Source organism: Pseudopipra pipra, chromosome 2 (genome assembly GCF_036250125.1).
Source record: "Pseudopipra pipra isolate bDixPip1 chromosome 2, bDixPip1.hap1, whole genome shotgun sequence".
Taxonomy (NCBI): domain Eukaryota; kingdom Metazoa; phylum Chordata; class Aves; order Passeriformes; family Pipridae; genus Pseudopipra; species Pseudopipra pipra.
Window position 1 is genome coordinate 33,685,070 of NC_087550.1, and position 25,466 is coordinate 33,710,535.

The following is a 25,466-nucleotide window of genomic DNA, read 5'->3' on the forward strand; positions in this document are numbered from 1 at the left end:
TAGAATGTTTTAAATTTTTTAAAAAACTTTATTCCAAACAGCTGATTAACCTGTCAAGGGTTCAAATCAGATTATTCAATGCTGTCACAAGTTTCTAACTAGGAAATACACCCATCAGAGCCTACCTGTGGGAAGTAACTGCATTGTGTGCTCCTGAGAGGGTATCCCGGGTGCGCAGTGGAAAACCCCCCACTGCATCAATGCACTAGGGTATAGGTTCATAGAGACCAGTCACAAACCGAAGATACAGGGTTATACAACGTATTTGGCCAATTCTAAACAAACAAAATATTTAAGACTTCCAAGATTTTTATGCTGGTTTTAATTTTTTTAAATTAATTGTTTATTTCAATATATTTAAGTAGGGAGTTTACGAAGACAGATAAAATTCATTCCAACACTCAATTTGTACCAATAGTTGAATTTTGCTTGGACAAATTAATTCTGCTTTAGGAGAGTATTAAATATTTTGTAACAGTTCTATGTTTTATGGCAGCCTGCATTTACCTATTTGTGTCTGATCAAGAGGGAATTCCGCATTTGACAGTCTGCAAGTGGAGACCACACAAACTAAATATTAATTCGGATCCTTTTGTAGATATATGTGCTGCTCTGTGGACTGAGTAGCCCCAAAAGTGCACAAAACCTCTCTCAGTGGTAAGGAAAGGAACCTTTCAATTAGCCATCTGCACACAGACATACCTCTCATTAAACTTACACGTGTGAATCATGATTCAGGCACTCAAAAAAGTTTCCACAAAGCCCAATGCCATACACTCCTTGAAGAACAGAGCAAATATTTGAGGAACTGAGATTGTTACATTTCTGTGTTAACAGCACAGCTTGTCTAGTTTCCATCAACATTTTCTTTAAATAAGGCCCTGATCATCTCAGCTGTGATGTGCCCATCTGATTTACCAACACTGCCATCCTCTCTGTCGCTCCTGCTTGGCATTTCTTCCTGTTCCTTATGATGAGTAGGCACGGCTCTTCCAACTACATACAGCTTTCTCTTCAGAGGACCCAGTTTTAAGTATGCCTTAAGAAAAAAGAATATTATTCTTTATTAGATAGAAAAGGAGCCCTTTAAAAAAAATGAGACCCAGCAACTTTCCTTTTTAAAGCAACTGTAGAGATGCTGCCCTAGGGCTGCTGTTTGGTAATGCCAGTGATAATGGGCTTCTTTTACAAGCCAGCTCATCTTAGGAGGCTGCAGCCCTGCTGCCCTCTTCTTCTCCTGTGTGTTTTCACTGATAATACCACCTCTGTAAACCAAATTCTGCTCTCAAGGTCAGTTCTGTGAGAAGAATTAAACTAATCCAAGAGCTCATTCTTGCCAAAAAGAGGTCCAAGTCCAGCCATGTGCTTCTGCCACGTTTGCACTGGCTCTGGTCTTCTCCAAACGTCTGAGTCAATTTGGTTGACTAACTCAACAGAAAACTAATTTGGGGGGAGAGGGGGAAAGGGAAAGTTTTTCTGCTGGGTCGGAGAGTGAATCAGCTACAGAAAAGGCCGATGTGCTCCTTCCCTGAGGGCAGGAGCTGAACCATACTGCCAAACCAGAGAGAAGAAAGAAGAAACCCTCCTGTGCAAGCTCCTGAAGCACCTCTGTTTAATCAGTACTTTCATAACGGTTGCCAGTGTAACACTGCTGTTTGCAGTTGCACCTTCATTGTTAAGAGGTAGCAGCACCTATGTCAGCAGCACCAATGGCCCTCAGTGGGGTGGGCTCTGTAGTGCTACCAGCAGGAAGAAAGAAGGAGAGCATCCTCTCCCCAGGCAATGACTGCAAAGAAACAAACACCTAGACAGATGTCTTTTCCTAAAGCTTTTCTTTGTAATGCCTCTTCAGGACAGAGCCACCCCTTAAGTTAGTCTCTGATCAAGGCAACAGGATGATTTCTCTGAACACAAGTTGCAGGGTATAAATAAAACTAAAGTGAAATTTCTAGAAAAAGAGTTTTTGAGGGTTTGTTTTGCTTTTGTGGGTTGTGAGTAAGTTAATAGAATATTCAGGACTAAAGAAATATTATAGGGAAGTATCTTTACACAGTCCTGCAGTTTGCACCATGTCTATAAAATCTTCTTTAATTTGGAGTAGAAATCAATGATGTAATGTATTTTCTAAGAGTAATTAGTTTATTTAGAAATGTATTCAAGTTTTTCTAACTCAAGAGTATCAAAGGCACCCAGGAAGCATTTTTTGCAACCTTGGTTTGAGAATCTTCAGAAGTAGGTACCCCCTCTCTGAGAACCACACAAACTCTGGCTATTTACATATAACCTGTACCTTTTTATTTTCTCAACCCCTGTAGTTTGCACCCAGGAACACCTTCATCCCAGCTTTCTGCTGAAGGAATGTCGATCCTTTAATGCTATTATGCCACACAGATTCTAAAGGACCAGTATCCAAGCAAGAGCCTGGCAATACCATAGAAAATTGTCACTAGTTGGCATTCAGAAATTCTTTCTAGGGGGAATTTCATCCTGACACTCTATGTGTTGATTCCTAGGACACTATTCAATTGTCAAAACAATGTCTCCTGATATCAGAAATGCCTTAAGGCATCCAAAACATCCAAGGGAGGCTGGCCTGTATGACAGAGAACCTTGCTCTTTTGGCCCAGCATCTGAAGGACATGGAGTGACCTTACTGTCCCAAATAGAACCAGAGGCTTATGATTAAGCGTCTGAATTGCACACTAGGTAAAAGACACTGGATGCCATAACACCACTGGGAATAGAATGGTCCTGACAGTAGTTCATGCTCCATTCTGAAAAATGTTTGTGTCAGTGAAAGACCTGATGACTTTAACTCATACCTGGAAATCATCTTCATCTTCGTACAGCAAGTGATCCACGGCTGTAGTGAAGAATTTTTTTCGCAGCTCTTCACTGTCTTGAGTCTCATCCTCTGTTTTAGACTGAACCTTTGGAAAAGCTTTTTTTCTCTGACAGGGAACTGTGGCACTTCTGAGGCTCTCTTCTCCATCTGCCCTTGCTTTTTAAAGAGAAGAAAGATGATGTGTGTGTAATTGTTAAGCCTTATGGAAGTCAGAATCGGTACTTGGTATGAGGATTGCTTGCAGTCTTTAATATGGCTTGGCCCATGTGAAGCAAAGAACAGCTTGGTAGGATTTTTAATTGGCAATTCAAGCTAAATGTTAGTTTTCCTCACTGTTTTTTTTTAATGTGTTTTTTGTTCACAATTTCTGATCAAGACCAGGAACTGAAATTGATTGGAAGTGAGAACTAATGGGTCTGTGGGATGGGGCAGGAGAAACAATCAATTCAACTTAAGTCCTGCAGAGCCCTGAATAGTTAAAAAGAATAAGAAAGGCAGCAAAAACAAGTATAAACTTTTTCTATATCCATATATCTATAGGTATATAGATACAAGTTCCTGAAACACAGCTAGTCTACTTATAACTCCCCTGAAGAGCTCACATTTGCAGTTGACTCATTCTCAGGATGACAGACAATGCTGAACATGGACTGCCAAGTTACAGGTTTGCCTGGGATCTGATCCCAGCTTATTGGAACAAAACCTAGTACTCCCAGTAACTCTTGCAAAGGTCTAGCAAAGGTATTCAAAGTAAACATATATCTAATTCAGAAGCTTTAGTTAACATGTTTGCTGGTGCCTGATGGTTTCAAAAGGCCCACCTATGGCTCGGACTGATCAGAACTTCAACAGACTTCTTCATGTATCCATAACTGTATGACTTCAATTTTATTAACTTATGTCTTTAATTTTGTACTTTTTCCATCCTCTTTCTTGTACTAACACAAAGATGTAAAATAAAATGTGATACTAAGGAATCCACAGAAACCATCCTAAACAAATAAGCGCATTCACTCGCTCCTTCTTGCCTAATGGTATATCCTTTTCCTGGGCACACCTGCCAGAATAGATGGAGATTCAGCCCAAAATTCAGTACTGCTTAATAAGATTTTCACTCTGGGCTGAGCTTCATCTGCTCTTGCTAGGGAGTTATTTATAATCTACCTCCAGTGTATGAGCTGAATGACCGTAAGGTGCACATACACTTGAAGTGAAAGCCAGCACAGAGTTTAAAGAATATTGTCTAAGGGACAAGACATAATGAAGTTATGATGATATGGATCAGTAAAGAACTGAGTAGGATATGAACCATATCTTCATAAAAGATGGCCAATCCTGTTAACTGCTTTCCAGGCTAGCTCTAGAGGAGTAATTATATTCCACAATCTAGACACCAATTTCAATTTAAAAACTGTATAACAGGTAGATTGTGATTTTGTCTTAATGCAAACTATAGTCTGTCATTGCTGTGGTGGCTGCCATCAAGTGGGAAATTAAGTGTTCACCATGTCAAACAGGCAGTTTGATAAAAACCTTAAGAAATAAAAAGTCTGTAAATGTTCAGTAACTTATCAGTTCTTATAAGCTGCTGGCATGCACATTACCTGCATATTCTCTATATTCCACTTCCATTTCATCCTTAGGAAATCCTTCTTGCAAGCCAGCTGCCTCAGTAAGAAACAAATGCCTATGGAATAAAAATGATAAAGTGAAACTTATATTAGTGGTCTGAAATTTCTCTCTAAACTGTGCAATGTTTTGGGGTGAGAGGGAGGACACCCTTTCTGAAAGCCATTTGTTGCTTAACCACAAATGCAGAACAGCACAATGGTTTAAAAATGCAATGGAGGCAGCCAGGTAGCTTAGTGGCTAATAAGCTGCTCTTTCTTATTTTTAGTGTCTAAGTTCAACTATGTCCATGAGACTAAAAGAAAACAAATGTTATAGTCTCCAGTCAGTCCAAGATTCAAACCACAGCTGGCAGCTCTCACTTAGAAGCAATCCAAAGTTTGAAAAGGAGAAACAAATGGTCACTTCTTAAGGCTTGGAACTTTTTATGCAATATGGCTAAAATCACTGAGCTGGGGCTGGAAAGTGAAGATGGATCATTCCCATTGTTGCATTATGCTTTTGATACCATTAGTGTTGATATTTTGTAGCTAAATTAATCTTTCTCTGGGGAACAAGTTAAATAATTTCAGTACAAAAGAATCTAATCCTACAGATACCTCTACAGACAGACATATCCCAAGGTCTCTTCCTTACTCAGTGCCAGGTAATCTGTTTCACTTGAGGTTGCAAAGCCTGCTATATTTGCATTTTAATCTTCACATTTTTCCAACAGTAAAGGAAAAATCTGTTATTCAGAACTTGGTCTGAAAAGCTGGGGCTGAGACCATCTAATTACAACATAAAGAAACTATTTCCAAGCCCCAGTGGTATCCCCACTAAGAGGAAGTTAGTAGCACTAGGTCTTCATAGACTATTAAAGAACCAAGTTTCTTCCCTGAATTTTGGTATTTAGGAGGTCACAATGTTACTGTCATCCTTCAAGGATACAAGTCCCACACAGAGTGAAACCCTCTTTCCCCTCAACTCGGAAACTACCTTGTCTTTGATGTAGGAGAGCCCAAACAGCTTTAGAGGCAGATAGTATCATTAGCTTTAAAAAAAAATTAATCACTTTTGAGTCTGTAAAGGCATCATTTTACCTGGATCCTATCTGGTTCTGAAGTTTGGTATCAATCAGTTTTGCCACTAAACTGGTATTTTCTTCTTCCAGGAGCTGAACAGAGGCTTTCAAATCACTTACTTCCTTTCGGTAGATCTTAACCTTTTGACAATTAGAAAAAAAAATAAAGAGAAAATCTTAGAATTTTGGAAAGCTTTCATAGCAACTACCTTGACAGCACATACCTAGAAAGATTGCAGCTGTATCAGCAAGATTGCACATTTGGTGGGGAAACATAGTGACACATTTTCAGATAAAGGGAAGATCTCTCTGGTTCTTTCACACTTTTATTAGAACTCTTTTACTATCACAGCTCTGTCAATCACAGCCATATATCTGGGCTATGCAATCCTGACAGCACAACCTTCTCATGTAGTCAAGCAGGTCTGCTAGATAGCAGCTCTGAATTTTTTGTTTTTGCTTTCACATCAGAGCTTTGAGAGAGAAAAACCTTCTTTGCAGAGTTAAATTCAAGGTCTTGCTCAGCAAGCATTGTTTTTCTAACTCCTGCTTATACACAAAACCTTCTTACCCAGAATTAGCAATGACTCAAGTTACCACAATATGGGCTAAGCCCCAGGTACTACTTTCTTTCACTGGTAATCACCCCATATCGCCATGAAGTTAGACTAACCAAAGGGTGCCAGTTATTCAGTTTCCACAATTCCTCCCACTTTTCCTGAAGTACAAGCAAGTTTTTACCTACTTCACTGGAGAGGGGAATGTATGGGAGAGACACCTTCCCAGAAAACTTAGCCATAGGCCCATGTTTAAGAGCAGTACCCAGTGACCTGAGAGCACCTGTTCTCATCAGAGCCAAATTAACCCAGCTATAATCATCCAAATTTGCAGTTAAAACTAGTTCAAATTTATCCCAGGGATTAAAAAGGTGAAAATGACAGGACATTAACCAGTAACAGGATGTGGCTTGGCACAATGAGGTGATGCGGTTTTGCACCATCTTGGTGTGACACAGTAACCATGGAAAAATGTGGGTGAAGTCTCCAAATCTGTTCAAATTTGGAGATAACTAGTTTAGGGCTGTTTTGGTAAATCATTTTTCAGTTCAGTGGCCAAACTGGGAAAAAAAAATTGAAGTAAGACTAAACTGAAATTTTTGGGTTATCTCCCCAAAAGAAACTACTGGAAGAGCCTGTCAGCTACATATAAACATTAGCCTGAGAGAAAATATTTCATCTGTGTAAGAAAAGCAGAGAAAATGAATGGGTGAATTCAGAGAACTGGAAAAGTTAGTGATAATTGTTTTGTTTTCCCCAAAATTCAAAGCACTAATTCATAACATAGGAAAGTAATTCATAACATAGGAAACTTCTAGTTGAGAGGAAAGAAACCCAAATCCCTCAGCTCCGAGGTGAGGGCCTGTCAGAACATAAGAGTACTCCAAAGTGGATCTGTCTTGTTGACACTGTCTAATGTGTGTAAAAGTCATAAGTGTTCAGTGAGACAGGGAGATGGGAAGATAATTCATACTCATTCAGTGATAGGATGTATAGATTTGAGCTCCTATTTGTTTATGCAGAATAAAACACTAATTCTTTCCTATTGACCCCTACCCTCATTGCTTCATAAGCTGTGGTTTGGACACCTGCCCTGGAAAGTTAAAGATGCATGCTCAGAGCTCATTAAGGGAAAGAAGGAAAGCTGTATCCCTGCATACTGGCATGTATCTTAAACTAGTAAGTAAAATGCAGAAACCTCTGCCAGGTTTGTTGATGTGGCATGGAAAAATAAGAAGTTCATTTATTAACTTCCCAAAAAGTTTTGCTCAGTTCTAAACTGTGAGACTGTAAAGGTGGGGAAGGGCATTTCACCCACCAATCTCATGCTTAGATTTGATCGCAACGAAGAACCTGTATTGACTGGAGCAAACACAATCAAACTCTCACCGTGGAAAAATTAGTTTTCTAAATCTGGCTCACAAAAAAGTCTTTTCTTGAGAAGAAAAGTTACAGGTATCTAATATAGAGCTGTAAATTGCCATTAAAGGACAGTATAAAAGCTATCAAGTAATCAATTACAACTATATATGATTTTGATTTTCCTCTCTTCAGTATATAGCCCCCATAGTTTCTTTATTATCTTCCATTTAAAGTTGTCTCAAGCCATTTCTCAAAACACATTTCCAACATCCATATCCATTTTCTTTCAATACAGCAACACTAAAACTTTAATGCAATTCAAAACTTCACTTTTCAGATACTTACGTGGTTGAGCCTTTACACTAAATAGCATCCCAGTCTTCACAGATGTAAATACTTATTTATATGGAACATGATAGTCCTTCACCTAACTGCTTAGGCAGGAAAAGGGGTCTTTCATTTGTGAAAGCAGGTGTTCACCTTTTACTTTTGTTCATCACATTACACTGTTTGCTGCTCAGGATTACAGATTAATTACTGGAAAACTGCTCTCTTTTTCCTATGGAATTCTTCAGAGGCCCATCACTGGAAACAGTTATGGCTGTAGGCCATGGCATTTAAAATATGAACTACCATGATAAACTATAGGCAAATGATCCTCTTACCTCTTCTTTTAGCCATTCATTCTCTTGAATTTCTCTGCGACAGTTTTTGTCTAAGTATCCCACAGCACTCTGAGAAAACACAATTTAAGATCATCTCATCTGAGAGTGGAACTTTGACAGTCCTGCAGACTATAAAGAAGAACCTTCTGCTCTTTAGCAGGAAATAATTAAGAAATCCACACAACAGACTGTAGCATCCCCTGAGGGATTACAAGGGGATTTAGTTCACAAGGCCAGATGTTTCTTCTCCATCATCCTGCCTAGAGCAGATTATATGTCAAGCAGTTTACCAATATTTTATAATTTCCCATACTAAAATAGGAGATTTCTCCTTTTTTTGCCCAACAAGTTCTTCCATGTTCCCACTATAGTTCAGATCTTCCTGTTTTCAGAAAATCAAACCTTTAAGTACTAAAAACCCCAAGCAAAATCCCAAATGCAGCAGTACTGATCTATGACAAGTGACCTAAACATGTAGAGGTCTGTGCTAATGAGCCCAAGCTACAATTTAATTATTGATGTCAGTAAGTGGAAAGGAACAACTGGGAGGGAAGATACTCCTGTAGATCACACAGTCCTTTGGATTATGTTCTCACATGACTGGAAATTCCAGCACTGAAGTCAGGGAATTTAAACACATAATGGGCCTAGTGATTCACACTCAAGTATGCTTTGCATTTTGTGAAAGTGAGATGTTGTCACCAGAGCTATTTGTAAATCATGGTTTCAAATCAGAGCTGGCAGAGATGACCAAAAAAATTAATGTATCAGTAAACCTAAATTTTCCTGGGACTGCACTATTTTGGCATTTTAAAAATGTTGTACTTTACAAATACAACACCTTTTTTTCAAATTGACGTATATTTTCATGCAGCCAATCCCTTTGCATGTTACTGTTTTTTGAAGTCTATGCAAATGTCAAAATCATTCACAGCAAAAGCAACACATTCTTGAACAAGTCATGTCAGTGCATAGTGCCCCAGTTCCTCATATCTCATTTGTAAAATGCCCTCACATCTACTCATTATTAGTCTGATGTAAAAAAAAAGGTACATGTATGTATAACAATGACCAATTCCACATGTAGTAAGATTTACAGTTTATGTTACTCTCAATTTATTAGAAAAGTTTCAAGTCTTAATGTGAGTTAAAATAGTTATTAAGGCAGAGTACATGTATCCTAACTATGATGCAGTTAGCAGTTTTAAAAAAGGCAGAAGGAATACCTTAAGAGCCTGTTCACTAAGTAACTTCAAGTGCCTGTCAAACAGACTCTTATGTTCTTCTTTCACTGCATTCAAAGCATCTCTATAATATTCTTCAAAACAATAAAAAAGGAAATCAGAAATCATTATTTGACATCAATTTCTCCTAGCAACAAATAGATAATTGGCATGTTGTTACTGAACTGGAACTTATCAGCAAGCATCATATGCATAGATGATCCACAGAAAAGGATTCAAACATCCTTCCCCATAGAAATTATCCTCCTAGACCCAAAGGACAGTAGTGTTAACTACAAAACTAGAAATCAGAAGTGGTTTGCACATTTCTGCTGACAACTGCAACAGCTGAGCAATTCACTGCTAACTGAGCAGTGAGCTGAGCAATCCTCTGCTAAAATATTGGCATCTTAACATTAAATTTTGCCTTTATCAATAGCAGTTCCTAGTGTGGTGTGAAACATTTGCTTAGAAAACTTATTTTTTAGGTATAGAAATGTGTTGGATCATCTTATCCACATAGCATTTTCCCAGACATTTATTATAAAGAGCCTAATAAATTTTCTTACGTGTCTAAGGCTCTAAGGTTCTAATTTGACAACAGGACAAAATGGACAATGTGGCAAATGCCTCAATGATTTGCTTTTATTTTATCATTACATGCAGTCATTATTTAGAAAGTGTGTCTTACATCAAAGTCAATTTGTTTGGCTTCACATTCTAGTCACTTGCTTTTTAATTATTTCATCCTTCCCTTTATCCCTATAGTTCCTTTTTTGTTCTTCTAAATAGCCACTTCTGCTTGATATTTCCCCTTTTTGAAGGAAAGAATGAGAGTGTAGTCATTTTCTTTGAAGGAGGGCACTTCCTACTTGCTGCAGAGGCTTGAAGTTCAGCCTTGCTCTGTACTTGTGTTGCAGACAGCCTGTTGCTGATCTGGCTGTAAATGAACATCTGGTCATGGACCCACTGTGGAGTCAAAGGCAGTCCAATATCGAAGGTGTATTAGTTCATTAGTTGTGCATTAGTTCTTAATTTAACACCGTGGAAGCTGGAATCCACCACCTAGACTTGGCAAAATGAAATAGAAGTACTTCCATACTATAATTAATTCATTATTTCATTCTTTCAGACAGCTAGCCTGAGTTGTACTGGGAGAATGAAGAAAAGGCAAAACAGTATGTCTGAACAGTTCCTAAGGAGGCTATTTTCCCCAACTCTCTCACTGCAACACTGTTTCCCCCACACCTCAGCTATGCCTGTGGCTGTCTTTCGCTTCCTCTCCTCTTCAGCTGTTTTGTTTATAATGTCACTGCCAGACAACATGAATTGTGCCAGTGTCAAGCCCCTCAGTGGTACATACAGAGACAGAAATCTGTTCACCTAAGCTTATTGCCCAAGCCTGTCACACATTTGAGGTGTGAAAAAGCCCAATTTGTTGCTGCACTGCTCTGAAAGCTTGCTGCATTTCTGCTGGAAGGCTGTACCCCCCAGGCACTCTCCAGGTTCAGTTTTAGGAAGTTAAGTAAAATACTGTGCCAACATCCAGTACTGGCAGCATCATTTTGCAATATGTTAAGTAGGCAACTGCAGTATGTACCTCTATATCAGTCTCTCAATAAATACACTTCTGTTTGACCACGCATTTTTGACTCTGTACCCTGTGACATGCAGGAGGCCAGAGTAAATGTTCCTGGCTCATTCTGGCATTCTATATGAAAGCCCATTCTCTTTTTCTTATTTCAGCATCTATATAGCAAAGTTTTAAACTGAGTAAGAACACAGAAAATGCATAAGGAAAAAACTCAGTCTCTCCTGAATAGAGAGATGGATATCTGACAAGCTATCTCGCGATGTAGAAATCACGGGGCAGATCTTAGTCATGGCAAAATATGTTTCAAGAGACAAAAAGATAGCTAGCTGGCTCTTATCCACAGTAGTTGATGCCTGGTAATGGTTGGCACAGAATATACAGAGACCCTTAGAGCAGTGTCACTGCCTGTTACTACCAGCTGCTTGGCTGTGGTCATGCATACTGAGAGGGACATAAAGGAAGAAAACCAGGACATCCTTATCCCACTGGAAGCATGGGTTATGTAAAAGCAAAATATTTACATGATTTAAAAATAATGCAGTAGTAAAGAAATCTTTGTAAAAATCACTCAGCACCAGAATATATAAGCTTTCAAATTCATTCCACTGTTGTGATGCTACTGAAACAGTTCCCAGTATCTGTATATGTCTGCACTGGCTATTTTGCAGGGCTTCACACAGGAGACTAAGCAACTAGGAGGCAAAGTTCAGACCAGTGGCTAAAGAGCTCCCTCTAGTTCTGCTTGTAAACCAGTGTGCTCCATAGAAAAGACTGTTCCAAGAATGAGCTCATGCTACTTTCCTGTCAAAGAAGCTTTCAATATGTGAAGTGTTTGTAACATGATGAGAGGCAACAGCAGTAGAGTCAACATTTTCAAGTATGACTGCTAAGGGAGCCCTGTGTGTAGGTGACCTAAATATATGTAGACTTATTTTTAGGAAACTGCTGTCCTTCACAGTAACATTTTTAAAAAATGGGTTGCCTGTATTTTACAAGAAAATCATCAGAAGTCAAGCTTATCAGTTTCTTTAAGTGTCATCATTTCTGTAAACTTTATCAATTTCTTTAATAAAGGAACTTTTATAGAGAGAAAGAGAGAGAGAATGGGTGTCCTTACATTTTCCAGGATTACACAGCCCACCTTATGTGCACTGTTTTAAGAAAGTTGATACAAGTTACTAGAACATGACCTCAAATTAAATTTATAATTTAATTCCTGCGAGCAATTTGCAAAAAGCCTCTAAGACTTGCATTACACTAGCTGTAAACTGACCTGTAGTTTTTTGAAGATCATCTTTAACTTTCTTAATGTCTTTCTCCAGACTGCTAATCTTGTCAGCGTGTATTTTACTTCCTACATTTTTGTACTCCAACCAATAATCTCTCTCACGCTGCTTTACTGAAATTCTTTGCTGAATTTCTTCAATCTGGGACCGCAGTTCTATTAAAATAAGAATGTCAAAAGACAAGTTCATTACTGATTTCTTGAACTGATAATTCTTATAGTTTAATCAAATTCTTTAAGAAAGGCACTTTCACAGGGGTTGGAGAAGGAAGGGGATTCTTCCACACTACAATACATTACAACGTGATGGGCTCACACAGTGTGAAGGGCCAACATCATTGCTGAAAACAGCATGATCTTATTCTTCCAAGGAGAGACAACAGTTCTCACTGAAATATTGTAACCAAAGACACACATGTCTCCCACAGAGAATCACACGGATGACAGCCAGAATTTTGAACAGATTTACTTATAAGCCCTGCACAATCTCATATCAAATTGAGATAGCCCAATTTTTGGGGAGGAAAACTTATGCTTTTTATGCAACAAGAAGTTGAAACTCTAAATGCAAAACAACAACAACAACAAAGATCCCTACCATGTAAATTGCAAACCACAGTTCCCCAACTTACAACATACCTTTAAAAAGTTGTTCTTTGTCCTTCACATACTGAAAAATTGCTTTCAGTGACTCTTCCACATCATCCCTAGTTACAACCTCCTTTTCATCTCGTTCTTTCTCCTTTTCTTCTATTTGTTTTATTAGGCGCCTGATAAGTGCTTGCTGTTCTTCCTTCAGAACATCATTCTAAGAAAGAAAAACAGAAGACACAGCACATTTTCAAAGTAGACACATAAAACAGTTTCAAAGTGGTTTTCAAAGTAACTTAAGTAACAAAAGTAAAATCTGGCCTAATGCCAGATGAAATGCAAGAACACCCAACTAAACACCTGTTCTTCATATTCAAAAGGATAGAGCAGAAGGGAGAGTTTTCAGGTCTCAGAAGTTTCCTCAGTAACTTCAAGACCATTGGAAGGAAATGAGAGACAAATGATTGCTGTATTCCGTGCAGTACATCAACAGTTCTCCATTGCCTGGAAAGAAAGTTGCTTGTGAGTAATTTAATAACAATATTTATATGTTGGAGCTATTCAACATTCTTCATGAGAATGTACCGCCTTCATGCAGAAAACTCATGAGACAATCAGGTTGCTGGCATATAACCACAGCAAAGAGTCTTGTCAGAGCTGAAATTGGTTTTACCTCCTGATTCCACAGCTGTGATCATAACCCTTTGCCATGACCCTCTCAGGTGATACAGAGATTATGGATCATGTATATTTGCTCCCAAAGGATACCATAGGGAGCAAATAGTAACAGTAACTATGCAGTAGAGAGAGTCTCAAGCATTCCTCACTTCTAGAAGGATTAACTCTAAACCACTCAGAAACATTAAGCAGGAAACAAAGGATGGTGCTCAAAGTGCTGTAAAAACATAGGTAAATTAAACAAATAGTACTTCAACCATGCCCTTAAGTACCCTGCACAGTCTAAAATCTGAAGGAGTCCTCCAGAGACCGTGAACTAGAAGTAAATTGGGGAAGTAATCATAAGAGACTTCAGATGCCTGCAGAAAGAAGAGCAAATGCCACTTCCAGTGATAGTTAAGACACAAATGAAACACCATCCAGGCTTCAAGACTGAAAGAAGCACCACAGAATGCTAAACATATGGATACTTATAAAAGCAGGGCAACCATTGGGCATGGGAAGGACAGAGAGACATTGTTTCAATGTTTCACTGCTATACCGACTGCAGGCTGCAACATGATCCAGGGTAAGGATTTTTGAGTAATTTGACTTAATTTCAATAGGTGACCCTCTATATATCTGCTTTCAAAGTTCACTGCTCACAGTCGTCAGATGTCATATTATGGGTGTTCACATACAGCTCATACACACAGTTCTTTAAAGTGTCACTCAGGTGCAATCAGTAGTTATACAACCTTGTTCTAAAAAAATACCCAAAATAACTCTTAATCCACAAGAAAGTGAGTCTTCATCAAACAGTGCTAAAAATTACAACTGGTCAGTTGCTTGATGCTCTTTCTTTGTTCAGTTTTTATTGTAACTAAGTTTGCAAGAATAACTAGATTCTCACAGAAACCTGTGCAATTCCATTACCTCAGGAGTGAATCAGAAGAGGTCAGCAAAGCTCAGTAGTTGGTTAGGTCTGCTAATGCTACTGACAAAAATGAAGTTAAACCATTTATTCTTTGTGCATTGAAATATTGAGGAAAATGTGCAGGACTGGTCAAAAGGCATATCTGAATGTACTGCAGGGAAGGTACCTACTGAAAGGAGGCTTGCTGTCCTATGTTTGCTGCAGAGGAAGATGCATGTCCAAAGAAGGGCAATAAAGTTGGTAAAAGGATGTCTGAGGGAGCTGAGGATGTTTAGCCTGGAGAAAAGGAGGCTAGTGTGGGACCTTATCTCTCTCTACAAATACCAGAAAGGAGGTTGTAGCCAGGGGGAGTCAGTCCCTTCTCCCAGGTAACAAGTGACAGGACAAGAGGAAATGGCCTCAAATTGTGCCAGGGAGGTTTAGATTGGATATTAGGAAAAATTTCTTCACTGAAAGGGTGATCAGGCATTGGAACAGGCTGACCAGGGAAGTGGTGGAATCACCAGTCCTGGAAGTGTTCAAAAGACATGTGGATGTAGCACTTGTGGACATGTTTTAGTGATGAACATGGCAGTGGTGAGTTAACAGTTGGACTAAATGACCTTAGAGGTCTTTCCCATCACTAACAATTCTGTGATTCCATGAAATATGTAGGTAGTTATTGAACACCTTCACTGAACTCACTTCACTGCTGTGTCCTATTGTGCAATGTTTTACTCCTGCAGTTCATTTTTTACATGTTACATTTAGGATATTTATGCTCTATGTCACATTTAACTCAGGTAACACTTTAACTTTTAGCACATAAAGTGACTCACTAACTCTACTTCCCTTGACTGTAACAAATTCACTCCAATAACTAGTTTTATTGTATGTAGTATTAGGATTGAAAGAATAAAACTGAATCTGTGAGTTAAAATATCACATATAAAATGTGTTGGGAGAAGGATGCATAGTCACTTACTCTTTTATGATACTCTTTGATCTTGTTTTCCAATTCTTCCAGATGAACCAAAACCCGATCAATTGTTGCTTCTTTTGTCTCAATTCTGGGGAGAGAGAACAAAGAAAGAGATATTCTTACAAAACCATGAGAGAAAGGAATGCTATTTAAGCTAGATTAGATGTAAATACTATCAAAATGTTTATTATCATATCATACTGCTTGACTCATTTGGGTAGATATCACTATCTGCTTACTACACATAAAGAAATTATTTCCCATATACATCTGGACCTTCATGTTAGTTTGGATTTCATGCTCTACAGAGATACCTGGTTATACTGTTCCCTTGTAGCCTCTAAAGAGGCTTGAACTGGTTTACTCTTTGTGCATGTGGCTTAGCTGACCAATTACACGGGTCTCTTTTTGCATATGATTATTTGTGCTCCAGAAATATTACTCATCACTAGCTATAGAGGAAGCCTGGGCAACTCACTCAGACATAGGTCAGATGAATCCCAAACTGGAGAATTAAAAGGGATTCAATTCTTCTGAAAATGTGGTTTGTCAAGCTTCATAAACTGTATTTGTACACCAAGAATTTGTTAGCCTTTAAGAAGCACTAAGGAAATAGGGACTCCAGCCTGAGTAGTATGCTCTGTTTATACATTTTTGTCAAAGAACTAGCTCCCTGCCTTCACATTTCATAGGCATTCTCTTTACCACAGCTGTAAAATAAGCCTTTTTTTCTGGTGGTCTCTCTTCTAGCATGAGAAACACTAGGCTGCAAACGATGTCTATTTGCAAAATTCTCTGTAATCTTTCCCTCTGTTCCCAGAATTCATTCACCATGTGGCACAATAGAGGCAAGTATTACAATTATCACAATATCTTTTACTCTTTCAACAGTTATTGTTCCTTCAGTTTTTCGGTTTGGTATTTGTTGGTTTTTTGTTTTTGTTTTTGTTTTTTGTTTGTTTTAATCTTTATTTTTCCCCTCCCTATTGTATTAAGTTGGTTTAAAAGATCCTCTTTTTTTTTTTTTTTTCCCCCTGGCTAACTTGCTAAGTTTGGGTCACTGAATCATGCAAACTACAGGTTACTAAATTTCCATCCTCTGGTGTCAGTGTGCTCCAAAGTATTTTTCAGGTTTTCTACTAAGTACAAGGATATTAGTTAGAGAGAGCAGAGATATGGGGGGTATGGTGGTCATGACTACAGTAAAAGTATGTCACAGACATGACAGTTTGGCCACATAGTGTGATTGTCTAAATTACCTGCCATTTTAAGCCATTTCAAGCCATTTCTGTATTTTGGATATTGCTGATCTTATTTTCTCCTGTTTTAAGATTTTCCATTAATATGTCCATCACCTTGCTAATGTCAAAATGTATATGAGTACAATTTGCCATTTTGTCTGCTACATATTGGAACTTTCTCCTTTAGATTATTTTTCTATGGCATTAGTCAGATTAAAGCCACAAAACAGCTGGATTGATGATTCCTTTGACACTATTTTTCTCAACTCTGTATACTAGGTCTCATCTTGGTGATTTAATCATTTAGAAACAACACTCCCTCCCAGTACGACAACAGTTTTATCAGTCATCTATAGGATGTTACTAAGGCAAGTTATTAATAAGATTGTTGTTCCTAACAATTATGCTGAAACAGAGAACTGTAATGAAAACGGAAAATAACAAACTCCCTGTGAACAGTGACCATCCTTCAATGTATAGAAGAAAAAACAGGAATGGAGGTTAAATATACACTAAGCACTTGATAAATCCTAAAGTGGAATGTGACAGATATGCACTTGTATGATTATGCTGCTTTGCTCAGTTAAGTAGTACAGAGAAGTTATAGATTACAGAGGTGAAAAGAAGGAAAGAGAGGAGAGAGAGAAAGACAAAAATAGCAAAAAGAATACTTTTCTTCCCTATTGTTGTTGTAGAAACTACATACTCCTTGTTAGTACAGCACCTATTTCAGTGGAAAACTCTTCAGACAAATGAGTCTTTTCATTGGATATTTGAATATGCATAAGAATAATTTTATCATAAAGTGGTGCAGTTTTTTCTCAACCTAATAATACAGTTTGCTTATTCCTTAGTGAAATAGATGGGTTGGTTTGTTGACTTTTCGGGTGGTACGTTTGTGATATCCAAGCTAAATCTGGGATATTTCACTATGGAAAACTGTACTCTGTTCAGTGTAAACTGAAACCAGAAACACCACAGAAACTGTGAACTCCTGTAGATGTCACTACAACTACTCTTCAGTTCATTTACTCCACTTTTCATTTCCACATCAAGGCACTACTCCTTGCTCCCTAAACACTGGTAATTGTTGAATGTTGGATGTTGCCGAGGCTTTTCTATTTCAATTTCTGTCTCTGATAAAAGTCATGGAGCTTACTGTTTCTCTTTTAATCATCTACTCAAGAGATTGAAGATCAAATAAATTGGGCTATTTAGTAACTGCTTCAGATATTTCCCACTTGGCTCTTATTTTTCTCTGCTTGATTTTAAAAGACCTTTAAGTTACCCCTCTCTTACTTTCAAAATAAAACACTGTGCTCTGCTCTCAGCTGCACCAAGGAAGAGAGCAAACCACAGGTCTTGAAGTTCTGGCTGGTGACAACAAATCTCCACGAACACCAAGGAATTCTAAAAAATACAGTCAAATGTGATCTTGCAACTTCAGTGTACGCTGATCAAAAGCTTGCTACTAACAGAAAAAATGTTGGGTTTTTTTTGTTTTTAATAAAATATTTTTTCCCAAGTTACAGCCTAATGGCATAAAATTATTTCTGACACATCTAAATGCTTACTTACACCTATAGTTTAAAAAGTGTACCTTTCTCAAATAGCCTTAAAACCCCCCAAAAAATCAGCTCAGGCCCTAAATTGAATAAGATGTCTTTGTTATATGCTTCCTTCATTCACATATTCTATATGAGTGAAAAGTTAAAATTTATTAAACCTACTGAAGTTCTAGTATGGCTTCTGGTATATCTGATTCGGGTTCTGTAACTTGCTTTCCTGGCTTCTCCTCTTTCTTATTCTCTTCCATTTTTTCGGTTGTACTTGTGCTAGAAGTGAAGGGGAAAAAAGACATAGGTGAATGTATAGGATGTCATATATTCATTGGCCTTTGTCACTTGTGGCAAGTTTCTAACAGTTCTGAAATAAAAAAAACTAGTTGGGTTTTTGACAACAATAATCCTGCCCAGGATAGCGCTCAGGCCCATGTTTTTGGGGCAACCTGAAGTATCATTCTGAGTAGATTCAGTGTTCTCTATCACCAGTTACTCATTGCATCCCTTGCTGTGGGCTGTGTTTTACATTCTTGCAAATCAAATCAGCAATTGTTTATTTTCCAGTCCTTTGTTTCTTTATCTTTGTTTTATTTCTTTATCTTTGTCTACTTGTCAATATGCATCTCTTTCCCTTTCCTTCTGTTCTCCTAGCACTATGAACATTTCCCTTTCACTGCAACTCCGATACCAGTTTTTATTGTCAGAGCTGGAACAAAACCACTTTCTGAAGGGACACGCATGTCAGCAGTATTCCCTGGGCATGTTATCACAACTACCAACCTCGGAATTCAACTGTCAGTGAATAATTCTGTAATGGAACTAGTATATATTATTTAAAATAACCCGGCGAATTGATTACCTCAGTCACGCTGTGACACTCCGCAGTCACACTGTATCCGCTTCCCAATCTCCAAAGCACACTAACAACTCCGTTCCTAGCCGACCCTTCCCTTGTACGTATCCCCCACAACCCCCTTCACCACCAGGTACAGCAGTGGACAAAGCTGGGCTACCCCTCACCGAGGCCGCAGCCCCAGACCCCACCGGCACCGCCACCCTGTGCCGGAGCCTCCCCCGCACCCCCCCGCCCCCCGCCGGCCCTGTCACGCCGTGCCCAAGCCCTCCCGCACCGCCCCCGAGCACCCACCGCCACAGTTCCTTGTCAGCCCCAAGCAACCCCTGTCGCCATCGCAACCGGGCCCTGCCCGGCCCCGCCGCGCGTTCCGGGGGCCGGCGGCGCCCTCTGCCCCAGGAAACGGGAAATACAAAATGTCAGCGACGGCACGGGGATGGTTGGAGTCCTGACAGGGGTTTCTGTGAGGCAGAGCTCGTGGGACGGCCCGCGTTTCGCTCAAGTGGGTACCTGCGGTGCCAGGCTGAAATCCTGAGGTAAAATTGCAGCTCTCTTCACGAGGGCGTGTCCCAGCCCCGCAGTGATACAGTCCCACACCGTATGTGAGCTGGGTCACCCATGCCCGCAGAGGAACAAGCTCCCGAAGCTGGAGGAGCCTTGGATGGTTCCTACACCAGCCGTGCACTGCTCCCTGTAGCCCCTTTGCCCCATGCACCTGTGCAAAAAGCCATGCCCCAGAGGTGGGGACAGGGCACAAGAGGATGGAAAGGAAGGCTGGAGTCTGATCCTGAATTACTTCTGCTTCTCTCATCCTGACCAGCAGACCACCATCGACTTTGGATTGGCTCTGTGTGTTGCCCTCCTTCATAGGACACCAGTGCCTGAATCACGTAACCCTGGGAGCCATACTCAACCACAGAAATAAATTGTGAATCACTAAAGAGCCTTTGTCCTCATTCTTGGGCAACATAGAATCATAGAAAGGATTGTGTTGGAAGGGAACTTAAAGATCTTCTAGTTCCAAGTCCCCTAGGGCATCTAGTTCCAAGTTCCTAGATCATCTAGTTCCAAGTCCTGCTAGTTTTGATTGCTCAGGGCCCCATCCATCCTGGCCTTGGACACTTCCAGGGATGGGGCATCCATAGGTTCTTTGGGCTCTCCTCTTTTAGTTTAAAACCATTCACCCTTTTCCTATAACTATCTGCCCATTTAAAAAGTCACTCTTCCTCTTTTTTACAAGTCCCTTTTGAGGACTGGAAGGCTGTAATTAAGTCTCTCCATAGCTCCATAGGTCTCTCTTTTCTCCATGCTCAACATTCACATTTACTAACTTTGTTCAGAGTTTTTGGCTGTCCCTATGGGAACCTGTGTTCTCCTGTGACAAGTTCTGTTTGACATAGTACAGCAATCTCTGTAATTAAGGCATATTCATTAAAGTAAGGACAAAACACTTTAAGTCCTACAGGCAGATATCATAATATGCAATGTATCTATGTTGAAGACAGTAGGACAATGCTGTTTAGTTTCATCCAGTGCCCCACATAACTGTTCAAATCAGAAAGCCAAGAAAAGAAAGAAAGAAACAAACAAAACCCCAAATCGTAAAAAAATACTGCCCTTTAATTTCCTTCTCCTGTATTATGGACTGACTGATGCTATTGGGATACAGTAGCCAACTGACACATCAGCCAGACTTTGAATACAAGGCAGATAAAAAGAAAGAAGAGAGTCTTAAGTCAGCTGGCAAAGACAAAGTTGTGAACTTCATACCCTATACCACGAGATCTTTAAATCACACTATATTTAAATCACACTATGCCAAAAGGTAACAGTGCTTAAACCTGACTGTGGGCAACCTTTGCATTTTTCTATTTTCGTGGGCAGACAATACTTACATCTTTTAGAAAGACTAAAAACACTTTGAGAATTTTGAGTCCTTATTTTGCAGGTTAGCAATGCTGCCAGGATCAGGTAGTGCTTTCAGCTATTTTTGACCCTCTGTTAATAAGCTTGAATATGGAATCATAGAATCATAGAATATCCTGAGTTGGAAGGGACCCACAAGGATCATCAAGTCCAGGTCCTGATCCTGCACAGGACAACCCCAAGAATTGCACCATCTGCTCTATAGTCTTCCTGGAGCCTGCTCTGTAGTTCCCTAGATCCTTCTTCTTGCCCTTGAAAATGGGTGTCCCATTTGCTCTGTAGTGGTCGTCAGGGACCAACATATATGATGTATGCAATATATATAGCATTTATATATGTATAAAGGGGTTACCTAAAGGGAACCAGGAAGAGAAGATGGAGAAGAGCCTTGGGCCACTTCTGGGAGTTTCATCTCTGCTTTTCATGTTGCCTAACCTTCAGTGGAGGACAAGTCTTACAATAAAACTGACTCTAGAGCTGGTTCCTATTCTCATCCCATCCCTAATGCTGAGTTTCCTGCTGAACTGTCCTACTAACTTTACAACTGGAGGAAAAGTTCTCATGTTTCTTTAAACTTCTTTTTTTTCTCTTTGTGTTTCTTTTTAACTTTGGAAATCTGATAAGAGAGGGTAAAGCCACATGAGACTGGAAATTTCCATGCACAATGCCAGAGCCATTTTTTGTATATCACTATTACATGGAATTTGTTTTGGCTCCATATTCCGATCAAGGTCAAAATGGCAAATTCACGTTTTTAAGGACACATGCAGATACAGAACAATTGTCAGAGACTAGAACAACATATTGAAAGGACCAGAAAGCACTTAGTATAAAGAGTTTAATGACAAAGAACTATATAATTAAACATGAGACATCATTTCTCATCAAGTGCAAAGCAGACACTATCTTGATCTGTCCTTGAGGAAAACTACAGTTATTCCCAGAATCCTTCTCACCTCCTAGAAATCATTAAAGAGCAAATTAGGGTTTCATGTGTCTGGGCATTTGAGAGCAATCTCTAGCAGTGCAGCATAGGAGAGTAAATTTAAAGATGCCCTGGTCAATGGCATCAGGTCTTAAATTAGTTTTGGCTGGGAGCAAAAGAGAAGGAAAATGATCAAGCCCTAGTCATGCACATTTGAACTTTAGAGCCATTTCTTTCATGGTCATTATTATCAAACCAATCTCTTTCTTACCACAGAGAGATTTATATACACCTAAGTTACCTGCACCATTCCCTTCCACAGTTTACACCTTCAGTATACATTTTCTTCTAATGTTTTAAAATAAATTTTAAATTATTTAAAAATATTTTTGAAGACTAAATTTTTAAATATGTAAAGAAATGCCTTCAGCAGGTGCAGGGCATGGGAAGATAAGCAAACTTAGCAGCTCTCTTTACATGTTACTGGCTCATTTTATGCCCTTACCTCTCTGTTTTAGTTTGTTTGTTTCCCTCCAAACTTTCATCCCTCTTTTTTCCACGCCTTTGGCTCGTCCCCTGAATATCCCATGGTAGATCTTGTGCAACCTTAAAATCCTCTTCCCTTGCATTCCACATCGTGCCCTACCCCAGCAGTGATCCCCCCAGTCTGTAAGGTACTGGGATTCCCTGGGAAGGGGTGTGCCTCTGATGGAATTACAGGGGCTCCCCCTCCTGCCTCTGCGCTCCTTCATATGTTCAGAGATGGACCTTGATGTGCTGAGAGCTCCTGTGGTGGATTTGGGAGCAGCCAGGCAGGGTATTTGTCAGGCTCCTTCACCTACCATTGTTTCTCTGTCTTCCTTTGTGCATGTGGAGAACTTTTTACCCCACTACCTAACAGTGCAGAAGATTTTAAAGGAAAAAAAAAAGGAAAAAAAGACCTTGGGGCCCAGGAGCCAAATGAAGGATGAAAAGCAAGAGGTGATGTGGTCAAAGCCACCAGCTAGGGAAATATCACTACAGCAATTAAATCAGCAACATCTGAGTTAGCTGTGATTAGTGTTAGTTTATCAGAGAGTGGCTGAGTGTCAGAGGAGATCGAGATTTTGTCTGCAGGAAGCGGGAGGAAGTGAAGAAGTATCAAGTGGATTTGCTTCACTGAAAATTACTATCTCTTCATCTATTTATTACCTGCCATTTTTTAACCACACTGAAACATTTGTTAATTTTTCTGTTATTGGGAAAAGATGGGATTACCTCCTTTTTACTTTGGATAATGGCTAGACAGATAAACATGCTGAACGAGGGGGTGAAGGAAAGAAGGTGGTCCACTTTCTGAATCTGATAGCAGTACCTCTACACAAAGATACCTGCAGGGCTTTTTGGTGGTTTTTTTTTTTGTTTTTGTTTTGTTTTGTTTTTTTTTTCCTGAAGATGTCATAACACTTTGTGTTGCCTGCCATCAAAAACATGCTTGTATTTTTTGATTGTGGTGAGAACTTAACAACTCTGTGACTGTGTATGGGGAAGAGGAGGGTGGGTAGGGTACATCCTTCCATCACTAGTTTTTGTTCTCTTGCTGCCACATTGAGAGTGTTCAGGCTCAATTCACATGAAAAACAGTCCTTCTGTGGTTACATGAAATGCACAGATTCTACAAATCTACTACACCTCTGTAGAGCAACTGCGGGGACCAGTTGTATATTGGTTGCAGATCCTTTCCATCTGAAGTTACTGAGGATTGAATCTGAGGGTCCTTCAAGTATTCAGTATTCTGAAGGTCATTCATCATCTTCGTTACTGCAAACACTCAAGGTATCAGCTGGGACAGCCCTTAAATACAGAATCCCATCGATTTAGTCTGAATCCATTTCAAGAACAAATCACTAGAGTAAATGCGAGTAGGAGAGAGCACATATGTATTTTAACAAACACAGTACACACCCCGTACACAGTTTCTCAGCAGTCACCTGTTACAATGCTGGAGACAGCTGCCACCTGGAGCTTCCTTGCAGCAAGGAAGCTTTTCCCTAAGCTTGGGTCCTAAGTCCTTGTTTAAAGGGGCAATTGTTTGGGGCAGTTGGGTACACCAGACTCATCAGTTCCAGCTCCATCCGGCAGGGGCCAAGCGTATCCACAGCTGCCAGCTGATACAGTGTGTCTGGTCCTAAAACGCTGTTTTACCCTGACCTTCCTTCTTGTTCTTTGGGACTGCTGTGAGAGGGGAAAAAGAGATATTTTACATAAGAGAAAAATATGCTCCGTGTACTAAGAATGTCAAAAGGGCCCCCAGTTCTAATTAGGTGATATTTATTGATCTGCACTGAACAGAATTTAATTGTAGGTTTGAATAGATATGGCTTAGTATGCTGCACTGGGATGAATAAACAGGATATGTGGATAAGAGGTGCTTGAACTAAAATTATCAAGGGGAACAAGCAACTTTTAAGCTTTCACAAGATCTCCAGTTCACTCTGATCCTCGGGAGCTGAATGTAAACCTTATTAAAGGCTTATTAAGTCACAATTTTACTGGATAGTGCACAAAAAGCATGCTCTGGTCCCTTATTTTGTCATATAGGAAAAGGAAGAGCCATGTATAAAATGCACAAAATTGAAAAGGCATGTAATTTACCAAACCTTTACACCAATTTCCTCTAAAAATTGTTTCACCACATCCAAGTTTGTGTAGGAAGTGAAACATAAGAATTTATGATTAGCAGGAAGCCAGGGCTGATGATCTAGGGTTTGGAAGTGAATGGACTCAGAATGGCAACACAGCGGGGCAGTAATTTGAAGCAGAGCTGCTGCAAGTGAGAACCAAGCCAGGTCACTGGCCAGCAGACGTGGGCAGGTGACACACGGGCTGCCCTCGGGGCACAGCGGCCCTGCTCTTGGGCAAGCCAGAGACAGAAATCCTCCAGTTGCCCCAAACCAGAACTAAATCAATTAAATCAAGGGCCGCGAGAAGAACATAAGTAAGGGGAAATACCACCACATCAGCTCTCCATGTGCCAGGGATCGGTGCTGTCTTCCTGCTCACAGAGGGAGGGAGTCTGGCTTCAGAAACCTCCGTGGTGCCTAACTGCTGAGCAACAGGCGCTGAGACGGGAAGGTCCCGGCATCCCATGAAATGACGGCATATGTATTTTGTGCCACTAATTAAACAGAAAAGCGCTTACAGCGGCTTCCTGGGTAAACAGATGACTGAAACCTCTGTTATCTCTGCCTGTATCTTTACTGCAAACAGGGGCGTATGTTCACACCTCTAGGGTTGCCCGTCATCAGCTAAAGTGAAATACCTATCACTGTCCCCCCAGGCAGCTCGTCAAGTCGAGGCAATACTCCCCGCATGGCCTTTGTGCGGAATAGCCACTGTTCGCTGCGGAGCTCCTGCCTCCACGAGAGGTGCCCGCTGACACCGGCCCTGAAGACTTCCCAGCCCCGCAGGCAGCGTCCCCGCCCCGGTGGCTGCCGCAGGTGACACGGGCGGGAGCGCGGCCCCGGCAGGGGCGGGCCCGGTGCGGGGGGAGCCGCCCCGCTCGCAGGGAAGCGGCGCCGGCATTGGCCCGGCACCGGCCCGGGGCGGCG

General features: G+C 40.1%; 2 protein-coding genes across 5 annotated transcripts; one reads left to right on the forward strand and one right to left on the reverse strand.

The window, feature by feature from the left end:
* Window positions 1-7: 7 nt before the first annotated feature.
* Window positions 8-19,430, reverse strand: CCDC83 (coiled-coil domain containing 83). 4 transcript variants are annotated; one of them, XM_064644926.1, is made up of 11 exons: window positions 19,320-19,430; window positions 18,341-18,445; window positions 15,373-15,457; window positions 12,863-13,031; window positions 12,212-12,379; window positions 9,348-9,439; window positions 8,122-8,190; window positions 5,557-5,678; window positions 4,450-4,532; window positions 2,823-3,001; window positions 8-1,039 (listed from the first exon to the last, which is right to left on the reverse strand). In XM_064644926.1, exons 2-11 carry the CDS (start codon window positions 18,424-18,426, stop codon window positions 848-850), a joined length of 1,245 nt encoding a protein of 414 aa, XP_064500996.1. In that variant the 5' UTR covers window positions 18,427-18,445; window positions 19,320-19,430; the 3' UTR covers window positions 8-847. The 4 variants fall into 4 exon arrangements, with proteins under 4 accessions (XP_064500996.1, XP_064500997.1, XP_064500995.1 ...); XM_064644927.1 differs by lacking the exon at window positions 19,320-19,430 and adding an exon at window positions 19,032-19,148; XM_064644925.1 differs by lacking the exon at window positions 19,320-19,430 and having other exon boundaries at window positions 18,341-19,003.
* On the forward strand, window positions 18,603-19,966 carry LOC135407284 (uncharacterized). Its single transcript, XM_064642197.1, has 3 exons — window positions 18,603-18,623; window positions 18,996-19,561; window positions 19,846-19,966. Exons 1-3 carry the CDS (start codon window positions 18,603-18,605, stop codon window positions 19,955-19,957), a joined length of 699 nt encoding a protein of 232 aa, XP_064498267.1. The 3' UTR covers window positions 19,958-19,966.
* Window positions 19,967-25,466: the final 5,500 nt, after the last annotated feature.

What these genes read in the sequence shown, in the direction of transcription:
- CCDC83 (XM_064644925.1), bottom strand. Translation starts at nt 18,471, where the DNA reads ATGTCTTTTTTCCCCTTCACTTCTAGCACAAGTACAACCGAAAAAATG. An exon ending in TTAGTGAACAGGCTCTTAAG is followed by an intron (nt 8,191 to 9,347) that starts GTATTCCTTCTG and finishes GTGTTTTCTCAG; the next exon opens with AGTGCTGTGGGATACTTAGA. An exon ending in ATGAATGGCTAAAAGAAGAG is followed by an intron (nt 5,679 to 8,121) that starts GTAAGAGGATCA and finishes AATTGTCAAAAG; the next exon opens with GTTAAGATCTACCGAAAGGA.
- LOC135407284 (XM_064642197.1), top strand. Translation starts at nt 18,603, where the DNA reads ATGTTTTTGGGGCAACCTGAA. An exon ending in TGTTTTTGGGGCAACCTGAA is followed by an intron (nt 18,624 to 18,995) that starts GTATCATTCTGA and finishes TAATGGAACTAG; the next exon opens with TATATATTATTTAAAATAAC. An exon ending in TGCCAGGCTGAAATCCTGAG is followed by an intron (nt 19,562 to 19,845) that starts GTAAAATTGCAG and finishes CATCCTGACCAG; the next exon opens with CAGACCACCATCGACTTTGG.